Source organism: Pomacea canaliculata, linkage group LG8 (assembly GCF_003073045.1).
Source record: "Pomacea canaliculata isolate SZHN2017 linkage group LG8, ASM307304v1, whole genome shotgun sequence".
NCBI lineage: Eukaryota > Metazoa > Mollusca > Gastropoda > Architaenioglossa > Ampullariidae > Pomacea > Pomacea canaliculata.
The window spans coordinates 28,004,005-28,020,658 of NC_037597.1; the positions used below are offsets into that span (position 1 = coordinate 28,004,005).

At 36.8% G+C, this 16,654-nt stretch overlaps 1 protein-coding gene across 3 annotated transcripts; it reads right to left on the reverse strand.

The window, feature by feature from the left end:
- Window positions 1-1,963: 1,963 nt before the first annotated feature.
- LOC112570215 (ERO1-like protein beta) lies at window positions 1,964-16,573 on the reverse strand. 3 transcript variants are annotated; one of them, XM_025248547.1, is made up of 16 exons: window positions 16,276-16,573; window positions 15,127-15,246; window positions 14,771-14,854; window positions 14,130-14,180; window positions 12,685-12,758; window positions 12,022-12,095; window positions 11,726-11,846; window positions 9,698-9,744; window positions 8,218-8,232; window positions 6,842-6,934; window positions 6,398-6,567; window positions 5,631-5,707; window positions 5,192-5,261; window positions 4,689-4,775; window positions 4,252-4,391; window positions 1,964-3,828 (listed from the first exon to the last, which is right to left on the reverse strand). In XM_025248547.1, exons 1-16 carry the CDS (start codon window positions 16,372-16,374, stop codon window positions 3,777-3,779), a joined length of 1,374 nt encoding a protein of 457 aa, XP_025104332.1. In that variant the 5' UTR covers window positions 16,375-16,573; the 3' UTR covers window positions 1,964-3,776. The 3 variants fall into 3 exon arrangements, with proteins under 3 accessions (XP_025104332.1, XP_025104334.1, XP_025104333.1); XM_025248549.1 differs by having other exon boundaries at window positions 15,127-15,275; window positions 16,276-16,446; XM_025248548.1 differs by lacking the exon at window positions 8,218-8,232 and having other exon boundaries at window positions 16,276-16,569.
- Window positions 16,574-16,654: the final 81 nt, after the last annotated feature.

Genomic DNA, 16,654 nt, shown 5'->3' on the forward strand with positions numbered 1-16,654 from the left:
CTTCAAATATCCCACTAATTACTACATAATTAATGGTAAGTACAACTTGTTTCTAATAAAAAATGGTATCTGCTCTATTTTTTTGTATTTTTGTGGTGAAGTGGCCCGCGACACGGCTGTCCGAAATGGATATGGCCCGCGACACGGCTGTCCGAAATGGATATGGCCCGCAGGCCGAAAAAGGTTGTGCATCACTGCTCTAGACAATACATAGTGGTATGCTGTGCAAAGGTTGTAAGTGAAATAGAACATCAAAAAAAAAAAGACTTCACACTGAAATCAATAACTTCGATCTTATAAACCCATGGGTGAATTCAAACCTAGAACAATTGTTGAAGTAATATTTTGGCTCATAGTTGTGAAGAGAAAACCCCCAACCTCACGATTAAAGCTTATTAGCTCTGAACATCTTTCATAACCTTCCATTTTCAATCCATTTGTACTCCTGGTCTGGCCAAAAAAAAATACAGTAACAAGGTATAGTGTACAACATCTCACACTGTCAACACATGGACCAGAGGGCGTCTCTGATAGTCATGTCAAAAACAAGCAGGTATGAGGAACCAAAAACTAAAAGCACATATTTATTCCCTGGGACTAGACTGTTCACAAAAACACATGGAGTGATGCATTTATGCATATGGCTCACAACTTACTAACACCATGCATACATACCCATGTGCAACATAGACACACACCAAAATACATAGGCATTATTTCCAAAACAAGACATGGAGTGACACTACTGAAATAGTTCTTTTCTATGTTGTATGAACCATCACAAAGTCCACCAGAAGAAAAGGTAAGAGGAAGAAGTTTAGGAAGGAACCCAGGCATCTCTCACTAATATAAACTCTGTGGCAGTAGCTAAAGAAAGAGGCAAAGCTATCATGAATATAGTTATGGACCTAGAGCTACAACCCCAGGAGGAAGACATACGTCACTGATCCACAGCCATGAATGGAGCACACTTTGTTGACAGTCAATTGTTTGAATGCTACTGTCATTATATTTGTGCTTCTGATTACATGATAAACTGACTGCTTAAACCAGTGATGCCCAACCTTTTTCGGCCTGCGGGCCATATCCATTTCGGACAGCCGTGTCGCGGGCCACTTCACTTCTCTGCTCAAAATGTGAGCAACACGGTAGCTTGCCCTTACCGCCGTGCCATTTTCTTGTCTTTTCTTGGTAAATATTCTCGTCAAGCCTCCAATTTCTTGACGTAAGTTAGCAATCTTTTCTGTGCGGCTGGAACCAAGGATGCCATCATACTTGTTCTTGTGCTTTGCTTCATAGTGCCGTTTAATGTTTTGCTCCCTAAAAACAGCCACACTTTCTTTTGGAAATCAAACACGTTGGCTTGTTATCATGTTGCATATAAAGGTAAAGATCTGTCCAGTTTTCTTGGAAGTTTCTGCAGTCAGAGTCAACCCTTCGTTTCTTCGACGGCTCTCCCATTCCACCAGCGCGCGAATGTGACCCGCCACGACGACATGACAACATAGAGGCCCCGAAAGGTGTTGAGGGTCAATTTTATGCAGTTTGACTTTTCTTTAAAAATGGATTCCTTGGTTATTGAACTAACAGGAAAATACACTTCTATGTTAAAATAAAAGTTAGAAATTGTCTTAAAATACATTTAAATCGAGGTACCCCAAGGCGATCCGTCCTGATTTCCACAGGAAAATGACGAAATTCAAACGCTCTTTTGGTATTGTTTCCTTATCAGAACCCCATTGTCTTATACCTTGCTAGAAAGCCCAGAGTCTGTATTTTCAATCTCTTTAACGACTGATTCAAATATTAACCAATCAAAACATCACTAATCCCCTGTGGAATGCGGCGTCCCTCGTTCTCAAACACTGGTTTCCTCCCAAGACAAAAATCAAGAATGAAATCCATCGAAAGATTGAGAGACGCCCCTACGTAGGGATAAATACTTCTTCTTCCCTTTTTTTCGTTTTTTTTTTTTTACAGGTTTTTTTTTATTACTAACATGCCGATTTCCTGCACTGTGGGCAGAAGCTTTGCGGGCCGGATATGGCCCGCGGGCCGTAGGTTGGGCATCCCTGGCTTAAACAGTCAACCTCAATAATAGTACAAGAGGTGACAGATAAAGACAAGTAAAAGAAGTGACAGATAAAGTCAGTCATGGCAAGATGAGTTTGGGGGGAGAGGGAGGGTTAGACTGTCCTGTCAAACAACCCGAGGTGACCACCACCCTGCATGCTGGACCAGTACATAAACTACTCATCAACTATTAACAAGCATTATATTATCTTGTAGGCACTGACAACAGATCAAGAACTATGCTCAATCAGCACAGGGTGAATTCTGGTCACAGAAAGGGTTAAAATATAAAGCACCAATACAGGCACAAGATGTAACTGGTATCCAACGTCTTGTTTCCACATTTACATATGAAAAGTGTAAATTATCAGTTTTAAGCCACACCATTTTTATTAAAACTACTAACTTTTATCTGTAAAAAACAAGGAAATTATAATCTGCAAAAATGCAATATTTCTTCTCAATGTATTTTTGGATCACAAATAAAATACTTGACAATATCTACTTTTCCAACCCTGAACCAACATAAAGTCCATCAAAAACTGCAAAGTCTGTTAGAAATGGTGTTACAAAGCACAATCAATAAAAATAATAATAATAAAAAAAAAATCCCTCCCTTCCCCATGAAAGACCAACTTCTCATCATATATGCTTTATGTGCTTGTTGAATTGTTCCATGTTTACACATGCACCAAGAACAGAGGTTCTGCACACTTTATAAATAAAATTATTTTACCTAAATGTCTCAATAATTCTGTAAGAAAATATACATTTTCACACCACATGCAATTACTGTATCTTTACAAATACACATTTGTTTTAATAATCTGTGAGACCCTGTCAGCTCTACAGATAGTTATTACATGTGCAAATTAAAAATTAATCTCAGCACTTTAACTGGCATGTTCTGCAAGTGTTATAGAAGAGTTGACTGGGACAAGGAGTTTCAGTTGTGCACCTTCTAGAGCTACATGTGCTATATCTCTCACACATATCACAGACAATTCACTCACAAGGCTTTTTGCATTAAAGGCTTCAATAAACCATTAAACAACTCACATGCATACACAAACATGCATATGAACATCTACAGAAATACACACACACTGTGTGTACACTCACATAAGAACATATATCAGAACTGTACTTGCTCTCTCTCGCTCTCTTCCTACTACATTTTTGAACGCACGTCCATATAAATCCATGTAGTCTTCAAGTTCTCTGGTACTTAAGAATAACAGCCACAAATGAATACCCCTCATGAAACATCTGTCAAAGGTTGGGTGGTATCAAAAATCGATAAAGAAGCTGTTGCTAAAAGGACAGACCTATCATCTGGCAACATTAAAGTTGTCCAGATCACATAAAAAACTTAATGAAAGCTAGCTTTCAAAATAATCGGAAAGAATACAGTTTTCAATTAATCTATTTGGCAAAGATGATTGTAGTTTGACCAAAAGCATGTTGAAGCTCATATTTGTCCAAGAAAAATAAAAGCAAACCGCAAACCCCAATAACTGCACAATAATGACTGCAGAAAAACAGAGTCTTCAGCATCTGCAGTGGCAGATGATGTTGTTCAATAGAAGAAGAAGCATGCATGCAGCGTAGTATTGTTAAGAATGTTCTGTAGGCTTGCTGTTTTCCCAGAATGGTCTGCATGATAATAGGTACACGTCATATAGAAGCTGACTCTCTTGCCATTACCTCATCAGAGAACGAAAATTTTCCAGGGCACGAATACTGCTGGACAACCTGAAGTTTGAGAAAGTATTTTCCAGAGTTACGCTCTGCCAATCCTTCAACAGTTACATACTCAGATTTCTATTCTTTTTTTTTTTAATCTTCCTGACATTTATATTCCCTCTCTTGATGTTTATTATCTTTGCATCCTCTCCTAGATGCTTATCTTCTCATCCTTCACCTGATGTTTCAACTGTTTTCTTATTGTTTTTTTAAGTTCTATAATTTGTTCTGTGTATTGTACTATCTAAATTATATAAAACTTCATGTATAAAATCCATAAACTGTAAAGAAATGAATGTAGCAACTTTATCATAAAAGCCATAAACATAATGTTTATGACCTCCAAGAGTTCATTTCATTTTCTAGTTTACTGCACAGAAGACACATCAGTTTCTCATAACTACCTTTCTTAAAATGATTCCAATGACCTACCTCCCAAAAGCATTAAAGAGTGCAACAATCTCTGTACGTGTCAGCTGGAAATCTGCCTTAAAATTAGCATTGACTGTTGAGTCTGGACCCATCGCATTGCCAGAAAACAAAATCTTCAGGGCTGTGCCCATGCCAAGAACCTGCACATAACAAAAGAAACATTAAAATATCACAAAGCATTAACTTGATATATAACAAAGCAACATTAACATATGACAACAGATGCAAAAAACAATGATTTTGAAGATAAAATAAAATAGCTCTGATAAAAGATAAAATAAAATAGCCCTGCATGCAAATAAAAAGAGAAAGTAAAGAACATTGAACAGCCAATCTGGAAAAGCAGCCCTCTGAAAAAAACAATACACTAAAAAATGCAATTATGTAAGATATTTACTAGGTCACTAGCTGCAAATATGGAATTATATTATACGTACTTGAAGCTTGCCCCACAGTCTGCACTTGTCACACCCCACGCAGTCCATGATGCGAGAAATGTTACGAAAATGATCACGGAACTCCATCTGAAAGAAAACAAATAAATTGACAGACATGCTAAAGAATACTTGTTGTAGTCGTTATAGAAAGCCAAACTTTTGAAATTAACAAAACAGGAAACAGAATGTGCTCCTAAAACTAATGTTTAGGTGAACATACAACAGTTCTTTTCATCCAAGTCTTATCTAAGAAAGAATAAAAAAATCCCCCAAAACAGAAAACTAAAATAAAAATACTCAACACATCCAACAAACAAGTTTTATTATGTTTGTATAGTTTTTATATATGTGGAAATATTACAAAATGTTTGTGATTCTTGCATGTGACAGGAGTTTGTGTTTGCAAGAAGCACAAGGGCTGACTGTGAGATGATTATGTGCATGTCACAGAGACAATGAACAGTTTCTAACTCCATGCCACATGCAGACAGCTTGTAGCCCACCTTCAGCTTTTTGCTTTCCATGGAGTTGCCTTGGAACAGTTTACTTTCATCAAAGTGATCTGGAAAATCTCTGTGCATACCCACACACACACACAGTGAGACAGGGTACAACATACTTTCAAGCTATAATCAGTCAATGCTCAATGTTTACTGCATGAGAGAGGACCTAAAAGATCTGACAAGTGACTATAACATATACAGATCGAAATGTTCTTTGCTAAACCAACACAAAAAGTTTATTTTAAAAATCCCAATAAACTCCTAACTGTGGATAGGCCGACAATTATGCCTTGTGGTTTTTTAAAATATTCAGATTCACTCAAAGACACCAGACACTCGTAACGTCAGGTAAAACTTCAATTCAATTGAAAGATTAAACATGAGCATGTTTATCACTCATGACTTTGGTTTTCAAAAATGAACAGTGCTGCAGACATACTGGATGATTTGTAGCAAATTCTGTACAGCGTCTCTCATCTCTTTATCTGCCTGGCCATCTCCTGTGTAAAATCTTTCCTGCACACATGCAGATAATAATAATAAGAAAAAAAAAAAAGAAAATGAACAACAACAACAACGACAATGACAACAACGCACTTCCTCATCCATGTTAATCTCATACAGCATACTGGCTCATATATCTCTTTAACCTCTAGTAAAAGGTGCAAATTATTCCAGTAAGAGTATGAATTGAAATAGAATTATTATGCTTGACACATCCAAAGCACTGAGAAAACTGAAACAGCAGCAGTGCTTAATCACATTGTATGTACATCACAGTCTTGAAGTGTTTCACTCTTTTGTTACAGTCCTTCAAAGTCTCATCACTTTTTCTTTCATCTCTTGGTTCCACGGCCTCTTCCTAGGGAACAGGAACAGTCTTGTCTCCCTTGTTAATATTTGTTTCAAGATCACCAGAACCAGGCAGAGGGACTTGGCAGCCTTTTGTCATCAGCAAATCCTCAGGAAGGCATCACGCATCCTCTCTATTTCTGATCATATGTTGGAATGTTTTCACTCTTACAGTCTGGTTGTAGGTACGTGATGCCTGTATACATTACTAATCATCACCACAACTCATTTATTCCACGTGCCATTCACTTGATAAACTTTACTGGCCGTGATCTTGTAAATATGCATCAAATCATCTTTGCACACTGCTAATCCAACTAAATGAGAGTTATGAGACTGCTGCTTATGGGTTACCTTCAGCAAATAAGGTGCAGCTTTGGCCAAAGCTCTCAGCTCCACCAGATAAGTGAAGTACAAGTTCTTTAACCGCTGCGGTCCTTGGCCATCTGTTGTTTCCGGGTCGAACCTACTCCTGAATTCTTGAACATTAGGTCCCCATTTCTGAGAGCCAAAGGCATCATCACCTAAAACAAGAACTTGTTTCATGGCTGGTGTTGTGAAGGTTTTAAACAGCAGCCATTTCCTGCATATTTCTTTAAATATTTTCAATACTTTTAGTCTATTTTATTGTTTTCTGTTATGAAGTCATCACTTTTTGTTCTTGAAACATTTCGCTTGCATCAAATGTAAAAAAGATCAATGCAAAACAGCAACTCAGAAACTGATCTGACATCACAACAATGACATGTTACTGAGACACTTTAAGGCAAATATATGGGATAATATAGCATTTCTCACTTCTTAGTAGATATCGATCAGACAAGTGAATATTGATGCTTGTATGCAGCCCAGAGACCATACGGTAGAAGGCTCGTTTTTCAAGACACATGCCTACACAATCAGAAAATGGCTTTCAGTATGAAACACTATAAGAAACAAGCATGACATTTCGTCCTTTCATCCAGACAGCTAGTTATTTCCTATGTTTATAATGTTGACTGAATATATCACATGCATTTGTACCACTGCTTTCCTCAACCCCTCCCATAAATCTACCTTTAGGAATATTTCTATGAGCATTATTATATGACTAAGAAAATCTTTTTCAACACTTTGCATAGAACTTTTATTATTCCATTCTTTATCCATGTTTTTAAGTTTGCCTGATACATGAGTTTGCACGCACAAATACACCATAATAAGACTCTTTATTTAAATTAAAAGCTGAAGTAGATTAGAATGTCAGGAAAAGACATTCTTTTAGCTCACAATCTTTAGACCCTAATGATGCTGAGCAACACTAGTCTGAACATGAGACAGAGTGTTAAAAGAATACTTAACCCATCAACGTTTTTAACAAATATGGACAAGATTTTACACTTGCCACAATGTTAAATAATGTGAGACAGAGTGTTAAAAGTGAATACTAAACCCATTAATGTCTTTAACATATATGGACAAGATTTCACACTTGCCACAGGGGAACAACAGACCAAACATCATAACAAATAAAACCAATCAAGATGACACATTAATGTGTTGATTAGTAGAAAAAAAGAATTGTGAGGGTAAGCCAAGAATGATTCAGCAGGTTAGTATATGGAAATTCTAAAAGATATCTCGCAATCCAGCAGATAGTATGATACTATAGAATGAAAATAACTACTCTTAATATCCTGCCTCATGGTATTTACTACACTTCACTGATTACTATTGCACCAACAAGTAAACAAAGGTTGTACATCAACTATAGTCGATACCCAATGCCAACATGTTAATTAAATCTACATCAACAGTGTTTGATATACTGTTACTCCTAGCCTAGGAAACTATCTGCATTTTTTCAGTGGGAATGGCAATATATTCTTTATCTGGAAGACTAGTACTTGAATGAATAACAGGACTTGTTACAAACATCAAGAAATTGCATTGTTGCAGTTGATTTATACTGTACTTTTTCCATGGATATGTCCAGATGAACACATTAAAATGGCCTTAAAGGGCTAAATCGTGAGGACAATTAACTTAGGAGACATTCCAACCAAAAAAACATATAACAAACTCTTATCAGAAAACAGAAGAAAGACCAAACAGTTCACATCCAAATAGGAGAAACCCACCATGGCAAAGAGTTAAAAGAAAACAAAATACAAAGGCCTTGACATTTACAGTACCTCTCTTACAGTCATCTGGAAAAAGCCAGGACTAGCTTTATTTTAGCACTGTATCATCTCAACAGATTTAAAAATCACCAAACATCAATGCAAATAAGTCATCACTAACATTATCAGGCAAATCAAGAGGGTTTTGGAAAACAAGGTGAAGGTCACTTAGCATTAATGATTCACCATCATCATCATCATCACAAGTGGTCATCATGCAGTTTGAAAGTGTTGCCTGTGCCTGTCAGTTATATACTGTGATAGGCAAAGGTCACAAATGAACAATCCACAGTGCATCTAGCTCAGCACTTGCCAACAGGACTGCAGGTGGCTGATAAACAGACTGTTCTAGAAAATGTATATCAATTTCTCTTGCGAATTTCTCTTGCTTACAGAAAAAAGTTGTATTAACCAAGCAGTTACAACATGAGATTATTCTCCCACATTACTGTAGTTTTGTCCATCGCCATGAACTGTGGACAGTCATGCCTGTTACGGACTATGGTTCTTGCTATGACCTGATACATGCCCACTTCACATTGATCTGCTGGAAGTAGCAGTCACATATATCATATAGAGCTAGCGGTCACATATATCTTGTGTATACAGCTAGAGGTCACATATATCTTGCGGGATGTACTGCTTGCTCTGAAATACTTGCGTAGCAGAGGTATCATACATACGGGCATGAAGGCTGTTTAATATCAGCTAGCAGAGAGGTGTGTCTCACTGACCTCCACAACTCTCTCCCCAATCATAGGGGGGGAAATTGGTGTTTTACGTTGTGCCAGCAACTGAGGCTATATTACGGCAAGGCAGCCAGCCCTATAAACAGATATCACGTGCAGAAAGAACAGCGTGCCCGAGACGAGAAATGAACTCTGGGCAGCCAGCCTTCACTGTATTGGTGACAGGCGCTAACCGTTGCGCCACCGGACTGCTCTCCCAATCATAGGGGGCCAGTGCCTGTGAACAGTATCTGCTAACCCCCAACATGCTCTTGATAGCCGCCAGTAGTTCAGTCCGGAAATTCTTGAACATGAATCTGTCTGGATACAATACTAAATCTGACATTTACAGTGTGAGCATCATGGCCTGCAAATTGGCAAATGGTCAAGCACCAGTTATAGGCATGCTTATTACTCAGCTGCTGCTAGATAAGATCAATGGAACAAAACCTATGCAAGCTAACTAACCCCATCATCATGGGACAGTTCCTCATAATTCCTTGTGTTGATTCCAGAATTGACAACTGTATGCTGTTAGCATTTATCATGTATATGCAATGCTCTTTGTGTAAAGCACTTTGAGTTTGGAGAAAGGTGCTGTAGAAATCATCATTATTATTACACCAACGTTTAACACACTGCACACAGGAAGTTGTTAAAAAAAGTAAAACCAAAAAAGGATCAATGTGTCATAGAATGGCAGAACAAAAATTGTGGCAGTAAACAAAGATTAAAATGAATGGGGATTAAAAAGATATACTCACTGGACAAACTTTCCTTCTCTTGACCATAAGTCCAGGTTTCACTTGGTCTAGAGAAACAGCAACAAAGTGAAATTACATCACACACAGACATCTCTCAGACCCGAAATGACAGATTTCCTGTTCAGCCCATTCCGCCTCACAGAATCTCTTCATAGCAAATCCTGATGTAATACTAAGTGAAGTGTGACATTATTCGCGATTAAAAAAAATGGGACAAAACATAATTAAAGCACAGATAGTTAAAAATGTAGATGTAGCTGCCCAACAGAAATAATGCTGTAAAAAATAAAATCTAGAACGGTGGTTCTTAACCTGGGTTCGATCGAACCCTAGGGGTTAGGTGAGTCGGTCTCAGGGATTCGGCGGAGCCTCCACCACGGAGGTCAAGACACACCCGCAATTAGTGATGACACTAAAGAAGGGTTTGGTGAACGTGCATATGAAACTAAAGAAGGGTTCAGTGAATGTGCATAAGAAACTTGTGGGTTCTTTACCTCAAAAAAGGTTAAGAACCACTGATCTAGAATTTTCTTTTTATCATTTCGAATGCCCTTGTCATTATAGCCCAGGATAGAAACTTACTTCTAGCCTCAAATCAACGGATGAATGCACTTTTCTTTATGACACATATGCCTCTTTCTTCTATGCAGCATTGCATAATAAGTTCTCTTTTACAGTCTAAGTTGTCTTTGAAAAACGAGCAAAAACAGATAAAGAAGCATGATACAAAAAAGTGTGCAGCCACAACCTTTTAGATGAGAATGAAGCATAGCAAGAACAAAGCCAAATCTGTGTTGCACACACAAAAATTAGACTTAAAATGTAAAACTCTGATGTTGATCCACATCCTTTGTATCGATAGGGTGCTTTGTCACTGTTTATACAAACATCTGAAATATAACATGACAAAGACTAAAACATTAAAATGGGTGATGAATCAAACTTTTGAACTATGAGTTTACATGAAGGCTTTCACAACTGCCTGCAGCAGTACACCTGGGTAAAGAGTTTTGTTGAACAATATGTTGCCTGGCCATCACATTTTCTTAAAGTCCATCTGCACTGAAATATGACCGGTTCAGTCTGATGACCAAATAGAGCAGAAACAGCAGTTTTAAAAATAAAACAAGTACCTCAAGCTTCTTTTTTGTAGCTTCCCAAGGCAAAAAAATTAATTTGCACAGGCACTAGTTTCCACCACCTTCCTTGTGTTCTGACATACCTTCTGTGTGAGTTGATGGTGTAAAGTCAAGATACAAATGAGAATAAGATGATACATAATTTTATGATGACTATAAGTTACACATTTTTCTTTAAAACTCAGCAAAAATCAAATCAATTAAACAAATTTTACTGACAATTGCTTGACATGATGACAAATACATCCAACACCAATAACAAAACTAATATGCTATGAATGCTTGGTTGTGGTCTCATCAATGTCTAAATTATACAATATGGCTGAAGATAAAAAGATCATCTCTCATAGTTGTTTGTACTAGTGTGTATATGTGTTTATCTGAAAAATATAATGCAATATGCATATGCCACACAGAGAAATGTCCCAGAGTTAATCTCCTAACCTACAATCCATGATCCTCAACAACTTTTAACACTTTATCCCTAAAGCATCATGTAGACCAGTGGCAGATGACAGTTTGCACTAGCAGATCTTAGATTATAGATTTAAGCAGTCCCTAAGTATACAGCAACAAAGACAGTGAATATGCTGGCCCTTTGCCCAGGCACTGACCATTCCTCTCCTTGCCCTGTGTTTACTTTCCCTAATAAACTTAGTTCCTTATCTCTGCTGGGTGTTGACTGTCCTCAATAAACTCAGGTTCCCATCTCTGCTGGGTGAGAGAGTTTTTAGCTACAGGCCTGAGTGATCCCCAAAACAATGACCTTCTGCTTCTCAGCTAAGCACTCTAACCACTAGACTACCCTGCCTCCTTGACTACATTATAATGAAAGTAGAAGATGAAGCACTTATCCTCATACATTATAATGAAGGTAGCGGACACTTACTTGAAGCAATTCTCCTCATATACAGATCGCCAAATGCGGTGAGGAGAGGCACCTTTGTAGCCAGTATAGCGCTCTGGGTTCAGAAGTAAATCAACATGCTGCATCTGTGCAGAGTCCTCATCTATAAGAAACAGATGCAGTCTGTCTCTGTTTACAATAAATATGACTTTTTAAGGCCCCTAAACTGTTTGCAACTTTGAAATCATCCTACCACCCCACAACAACTCCAATCCACATTACTTTCATTATTATCACCATGTCTCTACATAAAAGTGTTGCTCTTGTCTATAGCTTACCGTCTACTTCACAAAACATATCCAATGAGTCATCATAATCCTTCCAGTTAGCAAAAGCCTGTTTGCTCTCATCACTGAAAAAAATAAGACATTGCAGCATGACATCTGTAATTATACCAAAAAAAAAAAAAACTGCTGCAAACACAGAATACTTGGGCCTTTACAATCAGTCAGGGAACAAAATTGTCAAGACTGCTTTAAACCAGTTAAAGGTCTAGTGAGGTGCAATTTTCTTTTAACATTAGGGTAAAGGTCAGTGAGGAATATTTTCCCCCTGATCTGAGTAAGCACCCCATTTCTGTTCTGTAGATACACATCTACACACATCACTGTGCCAAGAAAGAGGTCAACAGCACAGATGTCAGGATTGTACATGACATCGCAAGTTTTACCTTTATCTGTGTATGGTGATGTTTGTAACCATGTATCTCAAGAACGGAGAGGAGGTATTCACCAAAATTCTATCACAAAAAGAAAAAAAAAAAAAAAAAAAACAAAAACAAAAAAAAAAAAACACTCCACTATGCCTTTAATGCCAGTTCTATGTCTACACTATGCAACTTCTGTGTATAGATAACAATATGCCTTTGTTTTAGAAGTAGAACAATGGCAACAAGGAAATACTCTATCATAAAACTAAAGAAGTTTTTTTTCAAAACTAACCTTAAGGTTGTGTCAAGGGCACTAAGTTCTCGTTCTTCTTCACAGGTGTGTTCAATCTGTGCTGATTTTGAATACTGAAACACAAGCACAAATATAAACACACAACTTATCACATCCAAAACACACACAATGAATTTGCATGATTAAAGCAGAACAGTTGAGGTTTGGAGGTTTTCTTCTGAAAGTTTTTGTTTTGAAAATGAATGAAAAAATACAAGCTGAATTTAGAAATGGATATCTGACAGCAAAGGAAAATGGCGTATGAAGAAGTCTGAGAACAAATTTCTAGATATTTCTCTTTTTCGGGATCCTGGCTGTTTTTTTATTAACACTACTGGGAAGACCTTCATTTCTTTCAGATAAAATCTTAGCAAAATAATACAAAATTAACAGTCTCTTATGGGACAACATGCAGACCTCTTGGTAGCACAGCATCAAACTTCACAAAAACTTGTCTACAGTAAAATAACAAATAACGAATTAACAAATAAGGGAAACAACTCTGCATGTCATAGCGACATAGCCCATTGTTCAAATATTGCCCAAGTGAACCACAAATATAATCTGCTGTAGCTAAACATCAATGATTTAAAACGTAAAGTAGAACAGTAAAACATGTTCAGCCCCTGAATATAAATTTGGCAAAAAAACAAAACAAAACAAAACAAAACAAACTTGGACTGATGTTTAAAAAAATAGCACAGCACTAGACCCTTAACTGTTTTAAAGCAATCTTGACCCAAACATGCGTTTGGGTACACTAAGAACTCTTCACTGTAGTCAACATGTATATGTGTGTGTAGACATACTAAAAACTATCCACTATAGTCAACATGTATATGTATGTGTGTGGACATACTGAGAACTATTTGCTGTAATCAACATGTGTGTGTGTGTGCTAAGAACTATTCACTGTAGTCAACATGTATATATATGTATGCACTATCATAAGCAAATGTAAATTTTGCCTGTAATTGACCTAGAGGATTAATAAAGCTGTATTGCACTGACACGAGCAACTGTAAATATTGCTTATAATTGCCCTTGAGGATTAATAAAACTGTATTGCACTGACACGAGCAACTGTAAATATTGCTTATAATTGCCCTTGAGGATTAATAAAACTGTATTGCACTGTCAACACTATTTTCAAATCAGCAGTGAGCATCAAAGAAAAAGAACTCTTTTCATAAAATGTGTATACAGAGATATACTAGTATTACTTTCATAAAAAGAGAATTTAAAATGCAAAAGAAAATTATTTAGTCAGCAATTCATACCTCACTTGTATCACGATTATATTGATGTATAGACTCTTTCATACCTTGGTCAAAGTTACACACATCTATGACTCCTATAGAAACTATAATACTCTGCTGACAGGCAGAATCAAATCATTTGTAAAATGCAGCTGATCAGCAACACAGAAAATAGAAAATACCTACCTTGTTTTCCCTTTCATGTTTAGTCTCTTTTACATCATCTGGAAGCTCATCCTGCTCAGGAAAAAAAGGACAAACTTTAAAAGCAATTTTATTTCTGCAATTTGAAACTTATACAAATCATAATGACAAGATAAGTTATGAAAGTGATTATTGTATACTGTTACGAGAGAAACAATTTGTGGCTAATCTACTCATGTAATACATCAGTGTACTAAGAGAATCTACAAGGAGTCAACAAATTTTGGGAGAAAAGTGTGAACATAAAATTAAAACATCACATTCTTCTCTTTAAATATAAGAAGAATATACTCTTTGTGAATATGGCCTCTATGTTTGTTTTGAAGGACTGAAAGCAGTTTTTGTACACAATAATTGGCTATATATATGGTGGTTTTTATATTTTCCACAGAATATGATTGATCTGTTATTTCAAGTATCAATTTTTAACATTTTTTTGTATAGTAATTTTTATGTATGATGAATGAAAGAAAGCATACCAATTAGGATCAGACACAAAAACATTTGCACAAACTATAAACGACTTTAGTCTTCAGCTCATCCCATCAGGTAATATAGGGCACCAAGAAACCAAATTGTTCCTGCTGTCATGACACACACCTGAAATGTCAAGAAAGACTCACCTGTGTGCAAACATCTACATGGCAGTCCTTGAGGGCACACTGACTGTCATCACTCCAAAATGGACAAGGCTTTTGGAGATTAACCTATAGATTAGATAAAAACTGGCACTTTAATCATTTCCCAAAGCTATATGCCTTAAGCAGAAATATAAAGTCACATTTACATAGTGATAAAGGATTGTAAAGGCAAAATATAGGATGACTTCAAATTTCAGTAAAGAGCAGTTGAGTGAAACGGTAATCTTCCCATAAAATAGTGTTATGATCTTGGGTTTATATATGCAACAAAGTTGAAGGAAAGCATATGCATTAGACAACTAGAAATTTCATACCAGTCTTCACTACATTCAACTTACCTTGAAATATCTGAAATAATTCTTGCTCAACAGGCTTTGAAGCCTTGGGTAAATTTTATTGTTGTTCAAAGAGTCCAAGCTCTCTACCTTACATGAACAGTCATCAACTTCTCCTTGCAACTGCACAGCACATTCAGTCAACAAATATACTGAAAAGCAATTATAAATTAATGCATTAGAAACCACAACATCTCACAAGCAAATGTGAGAGTGGTGAAACAATTCTGATAATAACCATACACACATGTAAATCAATGAATTCCATGTCTAAGCAATGAAAACAGATTCAAAATACTTTTCACATACTGCAGTTTTTGTCTCTGAAATTCTTTGCAAAAGTCGGTGAACTTAAATCAATTTAAAACATAGTCTAGTTACCTTATTAAGATTACATTGCTGAAGCCAACAGAAAGGAAAATATATAGTAACCAAGCGTTTCAGAAAGCTCTCTACATATTGTCATAGGTTGTTATGGGTGTCATAACATACATTCTGAAGCTGGAAATACTCCCTCCCTCATATCCCTAATCCAACCTCTAATCCTAAACCTAAATTCTGGCCCATTCATCTGGTTTATAAAAAGTGTCATGGGATCATTGGCCCTCCTAAATTGCATATGAGAACAAGTAATTAAAGCTGTATAAATCTTAACTAAAATGTTGTCATATTTAATATGTTATTTAATATCTTATTATCATATATCTAATCTGTAGAATGCTGGCTTTTTGGTGCCTTAGTTCAAAAGAAAATTCTGAACTCATGCACAGAATCCATTATAAATCTTTGCAAAAATGTATAGTTAATGGAAATCACTACTTGATAGCAGAAGATGAAAAAAGAACAACGAAATATACGGAAGAAGGATGTGTGCCTGATCGTATGAGACGATACCTATGGGTGACAACGTAAACAAACTAGTAAAGTCCTCTAAAATTAAAACGCTGCTACTGCGTTCATACATTCACACTGATTATTTTACAGCGTGCTGCTGTCAATAAGAAAAACAGGCATAGGTCCTGTGCAGTGTTGTTTTTGGTGTCAGACCAGGAACAAGGAACACCTCACTTTAACATCCTGTCGTAACGGGTGAACTGAAACTCATTAGCGGTACAAATATGTCAACAGAGAATAATACGAGCACGAACCAACCTTGCAAAAGCATCTGTCAGCTACATTATCACTCCACTGCGCTGATGTGACGTGATGTAAAGAAATGAAAATCGCAAACAACCACTGACTCAGCCACATTATTGCTAGTAACGCTGCCACATGCAGAACTACAAAGTACACATGTCGCCAAACGGATGTTTATAAGCGAGTGACGAGTTGACGGAAGCTCTTCCGCGCAAAGAAAAGAAATCCTTCATTGGTCTGACTTTCTAAATTGTTATTTAGCAATTTACACCATGAGATCATGACCGAACAATTTAACATATACAGAAATTGTCTGTTTTTATGGATTGAACTCTAGATCCCAGTAGTTTTGTGGATGAATATACGACCATGCTGTGCATGTACGTGGCCCAAT

What these genes read in the sequence shown, in the direction of transcription:
- LOC112570215 (XM_025248547.1), bottom strand. Translation starts at nt 16,374, where the DNA reads ATGTGGCTGAGTCAGTGGTTGTTTGCGATTTTCATTTCTTTACATCAC. An exon ending in GCCCTTGACACAACCTTAAG is followed by an intron (nt 12,096 to 12,684) that starts GTTAGTTTTGAA and finishes TATTTTTTTCAG; the next exon opens with TGATGAGAGCAAACAGGCTT. An exon ending in AATTTGCTACAAATCATCCA is followed by an intron (nt 5,262 to 5,630) that starts GTATGTCTGCAG and finishes GGGTATGCACAG; the next exon opens with AGATTTTCCAGATCACTTTG.